This window comes from Ornithorhynchus anatinus, chromosome 12 (genome assembly GCF_004115215.2).
Source record: "Ornithorhynchus anatinus isolate Pmale09 chromosome 12, mOrnAna1.pri.v4, whole genome shotgun sequence".
Taxonomy (NCBI): Eukaryota; Metazoa; Chordata; class Mammalia; order Monotremata; family Ornithorhynchidae; genus Ornithorhynchus; species Ornithorhynchus anatinus.
Genome location: NC_041739.1, coordinates 52,287,623 through 52,300,540, shown reverse-complemented (window position 1 = coordinate 52,300,540; position 12,918 = coordinate 52,287,623). Strand labels below are relative to the sequence as shown.

Here is a 12,918-nt window from a genome sequence, read left to right as displayed (position 1 = left end):
GCCCAGAGTGTGGGTGGTTTTTAAAGTCTCAGCAAAAGCACCACCTACTTAGGGGAGTGAAAAAGAGATTTTGTTGCTGTGTGGCTTATTTTAGGTCTTTATTTTGACTAAAAAGATGTTTTAATGGTATAATTGCAATGTAATAACTCAATTGTTCGTAAAAAAAAGCACATTTTTCAGGTGAGATGCAATTCACAAGTTTGAGCTCTTGTTCTGGTTTTCTTAAAGGGGAAGGAGATTTGATCTATTACTGATTTATAGATTTATTAGACAATGTGTGTGTTTTCTGTTAATTTGAAATTCATAATTAAGGTTTACATCTATAGACATGCCTCAGCAGCTGACATTAATTTTCTCTCTCTTGTCTCTGTTAGCTTCAGTGATTTACTTGACTCTGAAGTATCGGGCTTCTAGTGCTCCCTTACACTGTCAGCGCTGTGGGCATTATTTTCCTTTGAATGGACACTTACCAAACAATAATATGTGCTTGTCCCCTACTGGGTTTAGATTTTTGTCCTCAGAACTAGGGAGAGGGTAATAAAATTAGTAGACATACTACCTGCCCTCAAGGAGATTACAGCCTTCAGTACCAGTGGACCACTTCATTGAAAAATTACTTATTGAGGGTATAAATATCTATCAGTTTGTACAAATCCAGACAGTTTGGCTCTTGTGACTAGCATTTACAAGAAGAAGAATTCAGTAAGGGTCAGTGTTTTACTGGGCAGTTGACCATTGAGCAAAACAAATCTAATGGACCACCATTAACTCTCTATCATTTTGATTTAATAAGCAAATTTCTTGACCACAGGTCATTGAGAAGCAGTGTGGCTCAGTGGAAAGAGCCCGGGCTTGGGAGGCCCAGGTCATGGGTTCAAATCCCGACTCCGCCTGTTACCAGCTGTGTGACTTTGGGCCAGTCACTTCACTTCTCCGGGCCTCAGTGGCCTCATCTGTAAAATGGGGATTAAAACTGTGAGCCCCACGTGGGACAACCTGATCACCTTGTATCCCCCCCAGCGCTTAGAACAGTGCTCTGCACATAGTAAGCGATTAAATACCAACATTATTATTACCGGACTGAGCTCCCCTTCTCTCTCTATTCCCTCTACCGCCCCCCCCCTTCACCTCTCCGCAGTTTAACCCTCTTTTCCCCCCATTTCCCTCTGCTCCTCCCCCTCTCCCTTCCCATCCCCTCAGCACTGTACTCGTCTGCTCAACTGTATATATTTTCATTACCCTATTCATTTTGTTAATGAAATGTACATCACCTCGATTCTATTTAGCTGCCATTGTTTTTACGAGATGTTCTTCCCCTTGACTCTATTTATTGCCATTGTTCTTGTCTGTCTGTCTCCCCCGATTAGACTATAAGCCCGTCAAAGGGGAGGGACTGTCTCTATCTGTTGCTGACTTGTTCATTCCAAGCGCTTAGTACAGTGCTCTGCACATAGTAAGCGCTCAATAAATACTATTGAATGAATGAATGAATTAATACCCATCCTTTATTCATTCATTCAACCACTGCCATGTAACAAGTCGTTCATAAATTGGATTTTGCAGTGTTCCTTGCAGCATTTTAAGCAGGTTTAAAGAATACTTTTTCAGTGAAAGCACCATTGGTGTTTTCATAAAGCAACATTTTGTATTTCCATTCCAGTTACTCCTTCTTCAGGCTTAAACTCTCCTGTGACTGAAAGAAAGATAAGGGCAAAAACTGCCTTGTTTATCAAGAACCCTATGCCACAGGCTTTTCGTAAACTCACTTGAGGCAACTGGGTCTGATTTGCAGGCTCCTGCCCTGAGCCCAAGCAGATGGAGGGATGGGATGCAGAAAAGGGCCTAGCCTGGAAGCTCAGTAAAAAAAAAAAATTGTGGCCTCAAATATCTGGAATATATTTGAAAGGAAGTTCCATCTGAGGGCTGCGGGCTTTCCCTTGCTGCAGCACTTAAGGAATAAGAGAGAACCACAGAACCACAGCTCAACTCTCCTCTCCTTCCTCTCACTTCTCGTTTCTGCCGAAGCATGTTCAGCCCCTGGGTACCTTTGCCTCGCATTCCTTGTCAGGCCGACTCTTACCTCGACCTCTGGCTCAGCTGCTGGGAACAGAACAAAGTTGGCATCTAGGAGGCTTCCCCAGGTGCCTGAGACCATAAAATTTGATTAAATGAGTGGAATTAGCTTTCAATTATATTCCAGAAATTTGAGGCCACAAAACGTTTTGCCTCTTCATCCCTCCATCTGCTGGGTCCAGGGGCAGCTGTCTGAGTGGGGCCTCTCCTCTCCCCTCCCTGTTTCCCCATCAGCCTTCATCCTTTCCCCCTCACTCCCATTATGTTACCATATATGTCTAGAATCGAATATTTGTTGAGTTCACCAACAAAGTTAAATTCCCGCTGAGGTGTAATTAAAGAGATGCAGAAATGGCGAGGTAAGGCAGCCATCTGGATTAGCAGAGTCCCAAAGAAATTAGGCTGCGAGTAAGAAAGAACTTTTAAAAAATTTCCAATACATGATGTACAAATGGGCACCATTCCCCAGAGTTGCTGAAGCTGAAAGCAGTCCAGAAACAAGGATTTTACAATGAATAGCTCAAGGATAAATGAGGTCTTAAGTACAGACTTGAGGCCCTCCCTGATTTTGCATATTTCCTCAAATGTTCCTTTCTCAGTTTATGATGTATTTCATTTTTTAAAAGAATTCACATTGCACAAGTCCCTCCTAGAGATTAAAATCTTTTTATTAAGAATACTTTACTAAGTCAACTATGGAGGTTTGATGTTGCCTTCGTTATTTTAATATACTTGTATCTGACATGTTTTCTTCCCCAAAAGACTCTTTTTTTTCATGTTGTTTTAACAGGGACTATGACACAAACAAAATCAATTACATGTATGCACAGTATGTCAAGAACACTATGGAGCCTCTTAATATTCCAGATGTCTGCCAAGATAGACGATTTCCTTGGACGGTAAGTAGACTGAATTTAGAATTGGGAGAGAGAATAGTGATTTTCTTTCGTAGCTTTTGTTCCCTAGGATTCTCCTCAAAGGATTACGAGGAGACTTCTTTGGCCCACCTGAGGGTAACGGGAATTTAGCAACATCAGCACTCTCTGCTGTGAAATTGTTGAGCACTAGCAGTAACTGTCAAGAGTACCATTTAAAAAGATTATAAAGTATGCTCTGCTCACTGTATCAAAGGCAAAATTGTATACAATCGTACCAGGCCCTCCATAATGAATATATTAACAAATGAGATGTTTCAAGGAAATATGGCTGACAAGAAGAGAAAAACCAGTGAATGATTAGGTATTTGGACATGATCACCATGATCGTCAATAAAAGCTGAATCAAGTTAACAAGGAATTGTTCTTAATGGTGAAATGGCCAAAATTCTTCTCTGTTCTTGCTAAAACCCGAATCCTAATAGAGCATTTTGGCTACAGTTAGTTGTAACTGTCACAAGGTTTTGCTCGTTTAATTTTAATGGCGCTCAGGGTTGGTCTCTCTCCAAGGTTTCATTCATTTTATAGCTTAATACTGACTGTGGGCATCAGAGTAGCCAATGATGATAATAAGGATCTATAGTAATTGCTTACAGTGGCTAAGCAGTGGGATCAATACAAGGCAATCAGATCAGTCATGGTTGGTCTCCCAAGTGGGGCTCAGAATGTAGGAGGGAGAGCAGGTATCTTACCTCCATTTTACAGGTGAGTAAATTGAGGGCCACAGAGGTTAAGTGACTTGCCCAGGGTCATAGTGCAGGCCAGGGGCAGTAGTTGACCTCTAATAATAGAGGAGCAGCATGGCCTAAGGGATAGAGTATGGGCCTGGGAGTTAGAAGAACCTGGATTCTAAGTCTGATGCTAACACTTGTCTACTTGTCTGCTTTGTGACCTTGGGCAATTCACTTTCTCTGTGCCTCAGTTACCTCATCTGTAAAATGGGGATTGAGAGTGTGAGGCCCATGTGGAACAGGGACTTTGTCCAATCCAATGTGCATGTATCCACCCCAGCGCTTAGAACAGTGCTTGGCACGTAAGAAACACTTAACAAATACCACAATTATTATTATTGTAATTATGCTACTTAAGTGCTCACTATGTGTCAGGCAATGTACCAAGCAGTGGAGTAGATACAGGATAATCAGGTTGGACACGGTCCCTATGAAAATGGGGATTCAAAGCCTGTTGTCCTTCCTACTTAGACTATGAACCTCATAGTCAGTTGAGGAAACTGTGACACGGGGAAGTTAAGTGACTTACCCTAGTTCATGTAGCAAACAAGTAGTGGAGTTGGGATTAGAACCCAGGTCCTTTGACTCCCAGTCCCCTGCTCTTTCTACTGAGCCACTCTGCCTTCCTTATCAGGATTATGAGCCACTGTTCTATTATCAGGTGTTCATCACTAGGTCAGAGGTATTACTATTTTCCTGTTAATATGCCACTATCTTGGCTTGGGGACACCTCTCTTCACCCAAAAGGTTATAGGCTCCTTCTAGGCAGGAATCATGTCTACCAGTTCAATTGTACTGCATTCTCCTAAGTGCTTAGCACAGTGCTTTGCACACAGTAAGTGCTCAATAAATACCATTGATTGAGAAATAACAGCAGATTCCCAGTTATTTGGGAGTGACATCCAGTTGATGGATTTTTCTTAGATATCAAGGCCACACTTCTGCACATGTTCCACCTCAAGGGATCAAGTTGGTTAGGTCCCTAAAGACCATTTGTTAGTTTCCTCCCATCCTTTCCTTAGGAAGTACTCCCCGTGGCACGCTGCTTTCACAGTTAAAGGGTCAGGTCACTTTCCCGGAGGCCTGTCATGGGCACGAGAAGAGTGTACATCTCCCTAATCATCAGGTATTTTCATTGTGCCCCAGCAATGTGCACTATACGAGTTGCATGGAAGGGAAGAGCCAAAGTAATAGTAATGATTGTGGTATTTGTTGCACACTTATGTGTCCAGTACTGTACTAGGCACTGGTGTAGATAAAAGATAATCAGGTCCCACCTGGGTCTCACAGTCGCAGTAAGAAGAACTGGTATTGAATCCCCATTTTGCAGGTGAGGGAACTGAGTCAAAGAGAGTGAAGTATCTTGCCCAAAGTCACACGGCAGACAGATGGCAGAAGTTAGAACCCAGGTCCTTTGACTCCCAGACCCTTGCTCAGACATTAGTACCTGTCCTCAAAAAGTGTGGTTGCTTCATCCCCTCTCTTTTCTGGCAAGGTTTTGGGAGGAAGACACCAGCATCCTATGAGTTGAAACACCAGTCAGCGAGACAGGCACAATTATTGAAGAGTTTGCTCCCAGATCCCTGTTCCCCTCCTTCTACTTTGGAAGCCACTGTAGAGCTGATGCTTAATTTGTAAAAGAGATAGAAAGAGGCCATTGGATTTGGTGGAATTTCCAAATTTGGGGCTTGTAATTTGCAGATATAGTCAGTTCTGTCAGAACCCGTTTTCACTATGCACTTTGACTAGACTACAATGGCAGAATGAAATGAAAACACAGAAAATGCAAACCAGCACATTAGAAGTTTGCTTTGTACACCCATAAAAAATGGAAAGAAGAATAAAGTGATAGGTATTACTATTTTTTTACCTGTATTCTGAATGCCACTAAAATAATTTGTTTGCCAGAGCAATCACTTTTCTGTACGTATAGCAGAATACCTGGTCACGCTCAATAAGTAAAAATCAGTCTAGTATATATTGAGCGCCTACACTACAGTACTGTTAGGGAATCAGATTCCTGCCCTTGGAAAGTGTACATTCTGGCAGTGGAGGCAAACAGGCATTTAGAGATAGAAGAAAGAGGATCTGGAAAGCAGTAAGTGCATAAATAGTAGGGTATTTTAGTCATTATGTGCAGTAGTGGACTGTGTCCATCCTGATTAACTTGTGTCTACCCCAGTGCTTAGAACAGTGCTTGGCACATAGCAAGTGCTTAATAAATACCATAATAATAATAAGAGCTCCAGGAGCGTATGTGTGCATATAGGTGTTGCAGAAGTGCTGAAATGGCTACTCCCTGGCCAATGCATGCAGGATTTCTCTGTGCAGTTCATGTCTCCATAGACAAGCTTAGCTTCCTAGATTTCATTAGTACTAGTAGTAATATTCACTAAGCACTTTTTGCATGCAGATGCCTATACTAAGTGCTGGGAAAGAATTCACCGGTGAAAATTAGATATGGTCGTCCCTCTCCCTCAGAGTGGGAGCTCACAATCCAAAGGCTCATGGTTTCAGGGTCTAGTTTGTGAATTCCTCAAGCAACTAGACTGTGTATTCTTCAAGCAACTAATCTCCTTTGATTTCTGTACGCTTGTAGTAATTAAAGGGAACATCTGTTTTCATTAAGCACCTTTAATCAAACTTCTTATTCCTAACTATTACCTGTGGGACAAACTGAGTATTTTTTTGACCATTCTAGGTTAAAAAATGCAAAAAGAGAGATGGGCAGGATTTGAATCTTTTTGCTTAGTAGTAATGTTGCTTATTAGTGTGCATATCATCTGTTTAGCTGTTGCATTCGGGTGAAAGATGACTAAATATGCAGAAGCTAATCAGTGAAACTCTGTAGCTTTTAACTGTCTCATTTGTTTGTCCAATAGAATGAAAACACAGAAAATGCAAACCAGCACATTAGAAGTTTGCTTTGTACACCCATAAAAAATGGAAAGAAGAATAAAGTGATAGGTATTACTACTTTTTTAACCTGTATTCTGCATGCCACTAAAATAATCTGTAATTTGTATGCCACAGCAGTCACTTTTCCATATGTATGTGAAAGTCCACACCGAATGCTACCTGCAGGGATTTATTGCAGGGTGGAAGCAAAATTTCTGTTCTCAAAAATGAAGTGTATAGTGAAAAAGGGATGCATTAGTGCTCCCCCTCCCCCCATGAAGATACACAGATATTAAACCATGGTACTGTTTTTATTTAAACAAAAGATTATACATTAAAAGTACCATAATCAAAAGTGTATTTGCTTCCAGAAAATATATTTTATTATCTACTTTCAAATCCATCTTACAAGGTTTGCAAAATGCCCAGTGTTTCCACTCCTTCTCTGTTCTGTGCCAGTAACAGATAAAATGTTTGTTCACTCTTCTGGATTCTCTTCACCTTTTATCTTTAGACATTCTTCTTGAAAGGGGGACTTGCCAATTTACCCAGACTGATGATGACAACTGAAAACAGGGCTGTTTTGTCTCCCTTCAGTTTCTTTCCAAAAAAAATTCCTTATTCAGGACAACTAGAGAAGGATAAAGTTAGGAAGAGGGCCAAATTAGGAATTACAGAACACTGGGGGAAGGAGTCTAGAAATTAGGAGACTAGAGTATTTGATTGCCATCTATGAGGAATTTAGAGAAGGGGGTGAGGTTACAGGTAGAGATACTGATTCAAAGACAGAAATAAACTATTACCAAAAGCCACTCAGGGAGTATGCAAGTCCCACACCACTGTGATATCCACAAGACCAAGACACTGATCACAAATGATCCCTTCAGAAAAGGGTTAAAGTCAACTATTTAGAAAGCACTTGTTTCCTGACTTCATTAAACCTGTTGAAGGAAGCTATTTCACTTCAGTATGTTCAGAGGCAGAAGTGAGGTCAAGCAACTTAAGGGAAAGAAAGACACTTGGTCTTGTAGCACTTCCAGGCTGGGAATTAAATTTTCTATCAATCAATCGTATTTTTTGAGCACTTATACTGTGTACAGAGCACTGTACTATGCGCTTGGGGGAATACAACGGGACAAGGTAACAGAGCTGGTGGACATGTTTTCTAGTAACATCTGGGCCGGAGAGCCAATCTTCAAGCTCGTTGGAGCCTTTAAATTCAGTTGTAGGACCTCAGGGCCGAAGAATCTTTGATTCTGGAGTTCAAAATATGCCATAGAAAACAAATTTCTTGTCCAGAATACACAGAGGCCATATTGGCCCACTGATTCCTCCCCCTCTTTGTACTTAAGTGTCAAACGAACACCATGCATTGCTTCTGGTTCGGTGCTTATCACCATTCCCATGGAAAATTAAAAGACTGAAAAAATGGCCATTCAGTTCAGGTGTACAATACTAGCAAGTCCTTATCAGCAAGTTCTGCACTGTTCGTTTACAGAAAGGAACAAAACTGCTCCAGGGAGCCCAACACTGACCACCAAACAAATAGTCCCTTAAGCATCATTCAAATACTGGCTTTCTTAGTAATAATAATAATAATGTTGGTATTTGTTAAGCGCATGTTGCTATTTGTTAAGTGCTTACTATGTGCAAAGCACTGTTCTAAGCGCTGAGGTAGATACAGGGTAATCAGGTTGTCCCACGTGAGGCTCACAGTTAATCCTCATTTTACAGATGAGGTAACTGAGGCACAGAGAAGTTAAGTGACTTGCCCACAGTAACACAGCTGACAAGTGGCAGAGCCGGGATTCGAACCCATGACCTCTGACTCCCATAAAGGCTTCCAGAGAGCTGTTACATTCTGTCCAGTAAATAATTGTGTTATAAAACTGCCCTGTTTAAGGGAATTAATGAAAATGAAGGTATTCTTTTCACTATCTTACTTGATCTCACCCAACAATCTCATTAATTAATCTGTACCAGTTGTTATGAGAATGGATGATTTAATTTTAAGTGAAGGGGGGTAGAAAATATCTCAAATTTCAGTGCCCAGTTTTTCTATACCCATTTTTCTCATAGAAGTTGTTTTGAGTGAGAATTGAAATAGGGGTGGAAGCCAATTACGAAGATATCCTTTATTCTCCTATTGTCTTTGCATCTGTCAACAACTGGCAAAAGAGATATGGTAAATAGAATTTACTCCCACCATTCTTTTGGTTTTAAAAAAATAAAAAATAATGCCTCCATCTCCATTAACTTATTAGTGATTGTAGTCGCTTACTAGTGATTGTAGTTTTAAAGGGAGTGGATTCCTTTGTGTCCTTAAAAAGAGGCTTTTTCTTTCCTCCAAGTGGCTCATACACCTTTCAGATACTTAGAAAAGCTTTCCGGAACAGTCCTACTGTTTTATTAGTATGACACAACCGGGAATTTGAACTCTACACCCTCCTTAGAGACCCACAAATGCCTCATGGAAAACTTTGAGAAAGATCCTGTTTATAGACCATTTTTCTTACATGTCTTGGTATCCATCTCTTATGTCCTTCTGAGAGCACATTCCCAGAGAGTTTCATGCTGAGAGACTCTGGTGGGTTGGGAAGGGGGAGAGGTCGGGAAGGCATGTGTTCTCTTCCTTCTCCTCTGCTCCCTCTTTCTTCACTATTGATATTTAGAATGAAATGTAGAAATTTGACCACTCAGTGCGTTGGATCATCTCATCTATTCCCCATGGACTAGTGCAGAGTTGTTTCATACCAGAGTTTTGCTAGTGCTTTGCCCAACCTGAGTTTTAAATATCTCAGGCAATGGAGATTTTCACCACTTCACTTCATCCCTCTCTGGAAGTTTTTCTCCTGGTCAGCATCTGATTCTTTTATTTCTAGTTCATCCTATTGATTTTCCATTTATTAGCAACATCAGTGCTTTCCCATATTTAATATTTCGCAAGGCATTCGGAATAAGACTAGGAAAGGTACTAAACCCCATTTCTCCTATGCTAACTTCTCCTTCAGCCTACCCCAAAACCATCAGATCTGACATCTTATGTGGTCACATCCATTTCATCCCTTCTCCCCTCTCTCTTTCTAGGTTAAATAATTTTCCTTCTATATTATGCCTCTTCATCAACACTCAGCACTTCTTTAAGTTAAATTCTTTAATTTTGCCCTCAAATCCACTTGTCTGTGTTCTCTGCCACTCTTTTCTTCTAGTCTTGAATTTCTTTCCGTTCCTCAAATTTTTGGTAACAAATCACCCAAAACAGAACCATAGTGCTCTTCCCAGGAGGATGTGGTGGGAACACTCAATTCTTTGTTTGTAATGAGATGGCTTAGGAAGAAGCGCTCTCAAATTATAATGTCTACTTTGTTTTGACTATATTTTCATTCAATATTATATTGCAACACTTGTCCCATTTTCTGTTAGCTATTCAGACGGCTTTTGTTTAGGAAGTCTGAAAGCAATTCTTATTGAACTCTAGTCCACTACTCTTGGAATTCTAGACATTTTACTCTCTGAAACCGCAATAGGGTTCCCCAATGGGGATTAGTACCTACCTATTTTCCTCTCATCCTCTTTGTTTGCAGATAACTCTGTGGTGGTGAGAGCCCGTCCGTGAGTGTGGCTGAAAAGACCAATAAGAGGCTGAGAATCCATTCCACATAGTGGGCATGTTAAGAGAGTTCTTTGCCAAATAAATATGTTTGCTATTTGCAACTTCTGTGGCTCTTTTTGAATCTGCCTTTCGGAGTTGAGATTTTCCCAGAACTTCTGCTCAGGGAGTGCCGCAAGGCAAGCTGGCCTGTCTACTGCCGTTGTCTCCCAGAGATGGAATGCCATACCCCATTGTTTGAAAGTGGTTCATACCATGTCTTGGAAATGTTTGTCTGCCCTCACTGCTTGTGTATGTTCCTCTTTGTCAGGCACTGGGGAATGAGAAAGGAAGGGTGGACTCAGAAAAGAAAAGAAGAGTATATAGGAAAGAAAAAGAAATAAGTACGAACTTTAGAAATAGAAAAAGTTTAATTGGCCTGATGAAGAACAATGAAAAATTCACAGTGTGTCCAAAACTATATAAATAAGAATGAAAATTAAAAAGGGTCTTTTTTAGCCCAAACCAATATATGAATGAAGCAGCCCTAGAAAAAGATTGAGATCTTTCATTTTTAGGGTCTCCTCCAACATTCCCATGCCCACTTTTTCCTTGTAATATGTTTCCAGTGATTACTTTTGTTTCTTATTTCAGTCTATATATTAGGATGGTTTCTCCAAGCCACTTACTCCCTACATACAACTACTTTAGATTTCCTTCTATAGGGTCAATGCAGTATATATTTTGGAATCTTACTAGTGTTTTTGAAGCCACTTAATTTACTAGTTTTAAGTTTCATTTTTTGAGGCATTTTTCCCATTCACTAGGGAAGATGTCAAGTAGGAAAATTTAACAATTGATTTTAAAATTGTTTTTTCTACTTGCTCCCAACCTCTCCCACGTATCCACTAAACCCCTTTGCTCCCATTCAACAAGTCATCACAACACTCAGTTCACTTAATCCCTTGAGTCCTTAACTCTTTTTGGTTTAATCTTTGTCTGTTTCGGCCTTTCAGATTGACATCCCTGTGTTTTGGCTGTTCAGTATTATGTTCTCTGACTCTCATTACTCTGCTATCTTTCTCGGCCTCTTTGTTTCTTTATTATGTCTGTTTCTTTTCCATACTTCTGCCTTCTGTTCTCCTGTCTCTCTTCTAGCACCTTTCTCCTCTGACACTTGACTACTGACACTGCCGCTGTCTTCTCTATCTCTCTTGCCCTTTCTCATTCCTATTATCTCCTCTCTCTCCCTCACACTGTCTCTTATTAGTTGTCTCAGCCCCTCAGCGTTTATGTGCATATCCATAATTTATTTATAGTAATGTCTGTCTCCCCTTCTAGACCATAAGCTCATTGTAGGCCGGGAATGTGTATGTTACACTGTTATAACATACTCTCCCAAGAGCTTAGTACAGTGCTCTGCACATTATAAGCAGTCAATAAATACAGTTGATTGGTTGATTGAGAATTGTGGTGGTGTGGCTTTGAGAGCTGTTGGAATGATGGCATCCTGCATGATTTCCTTTAAGTTCTCAAAAGCAGCTCTAGAACCTGAAATTCCTTAATTCCTTTTTCTTGGCCAGGAAAGAAGGTTCTTTTTCAAATTAGTTTGCCTGTGTCAGCTGCTGTGTTTGCTTCTTTTGGTGGGGATTAAGGTGTTAGTATCACACATATAATTTTTTGGGGACACAGAATCCTTAGGTAATGAAATAAAATAAAGGAATTTGTGACAGAGCTCACAGGTCCTGCCATTCAGTCCCATAGTTTATTCTTTATAAGCCTTTTGCTACTTACTTGTGATTTAAATATTGTGTTAAATATTGTGTTAAACTTGGGTTATTTTTTCTTAGACATTTTTTGGGTTATTTTGTTAATAATAATAATGATTATTATGGCATTTGTTAATCACTTACTATGTACCAGGCACTGTACTAAGTATTGGGATAGCTACAAGTGAATTGGGTGGGATATAGTCCCTGTCCCATGGAGGGTTCACATTCTTAATCCCCATTTTCCAGATAAGGAAACTGAGGCCCAGAGAAGTGAAGTCACTTGCCCAAGGCCACACAGCATACAAGTAGTGGAGCCAGGATTAGAACCCATGACCTTCCTACTCCTTAGTCTATGCTTTATCCACTATGCCATGCTGCTTCTCTAGTTTAGATATACAAGTTGGCATCTCTGAAACTTGTTAGAGGGAAGAAAACAGATGGGATATGGTGTTGCCAGGCTGTGAACTCTATAGGACAGGTAGCAGTAGGCAGAAAGACAGAGATGTGGCCTGCAGGTGAGGGATAATCCAAATAATAATATAAACATCTGAACAGACCTCAGAAGGTCATGCAATCTCTATATAAAATTTCTAATTGCACAACAAAAAAAATTAGTAGAGATGTTCCGCAAATAAGATCAAAAAGTAAACATAAAATCACAGCACTTAGTAGTAGAAGGGGACTTAAGACTATCCTCACAAATTGGCTGAATAAGTCATGAAAATGAGAAATGGAGACGATGTTTTTGGTTATGATAAATTTTCTGTAACACCTAGGTGAAAAAAACACAAGAAAAAAATAAACTCTATTAGTCCTAAATAGTGGACAGGACCTACAGGCAATATAGGTGGGAGAAGCTCTGTGCTGTAGTGATCCCAACATGATTAAGCATTTATAATGTGATTTATTCTCTCTTGTTT

The 12,918-nt window shown here is 40.3% G+C and overlaps 1 protein-coding gene across 3 annotated transcripts in view; it reads left to right on the top strand.

Annotated features, from left to right (window-relative positions):
• The window catches only part of PDE5A (phosphodiesterase 5A), a 99,605-nt gene that overhangs the window by 49,970 nt on the left and 36,717 nt on the right, over positions 1 to 12,918 (top strand). For 2 of the 3 annotated variants that reach the window (XM_007672989.4, XM_039913742.1), the window contains exons 8-9: positions 2,864 to 2,972; positions 5,507 to 5,591. In XM_007672989.4, coding sequence (XP_007671179.2) covers positions 2,864 to 2,972; positions 5,507 to 5,591 — 194 coding nt within the window. Of the gene's footprint in view, positions 1 to 2,863; positions 2,973 to 5,506; positions 5,592 to 6,621; positions 6,707 to 12,918 lie in introns of all 3 variants that reach the window. The other variant, XM_001512530.6, reaches the window with a different exon arrangement.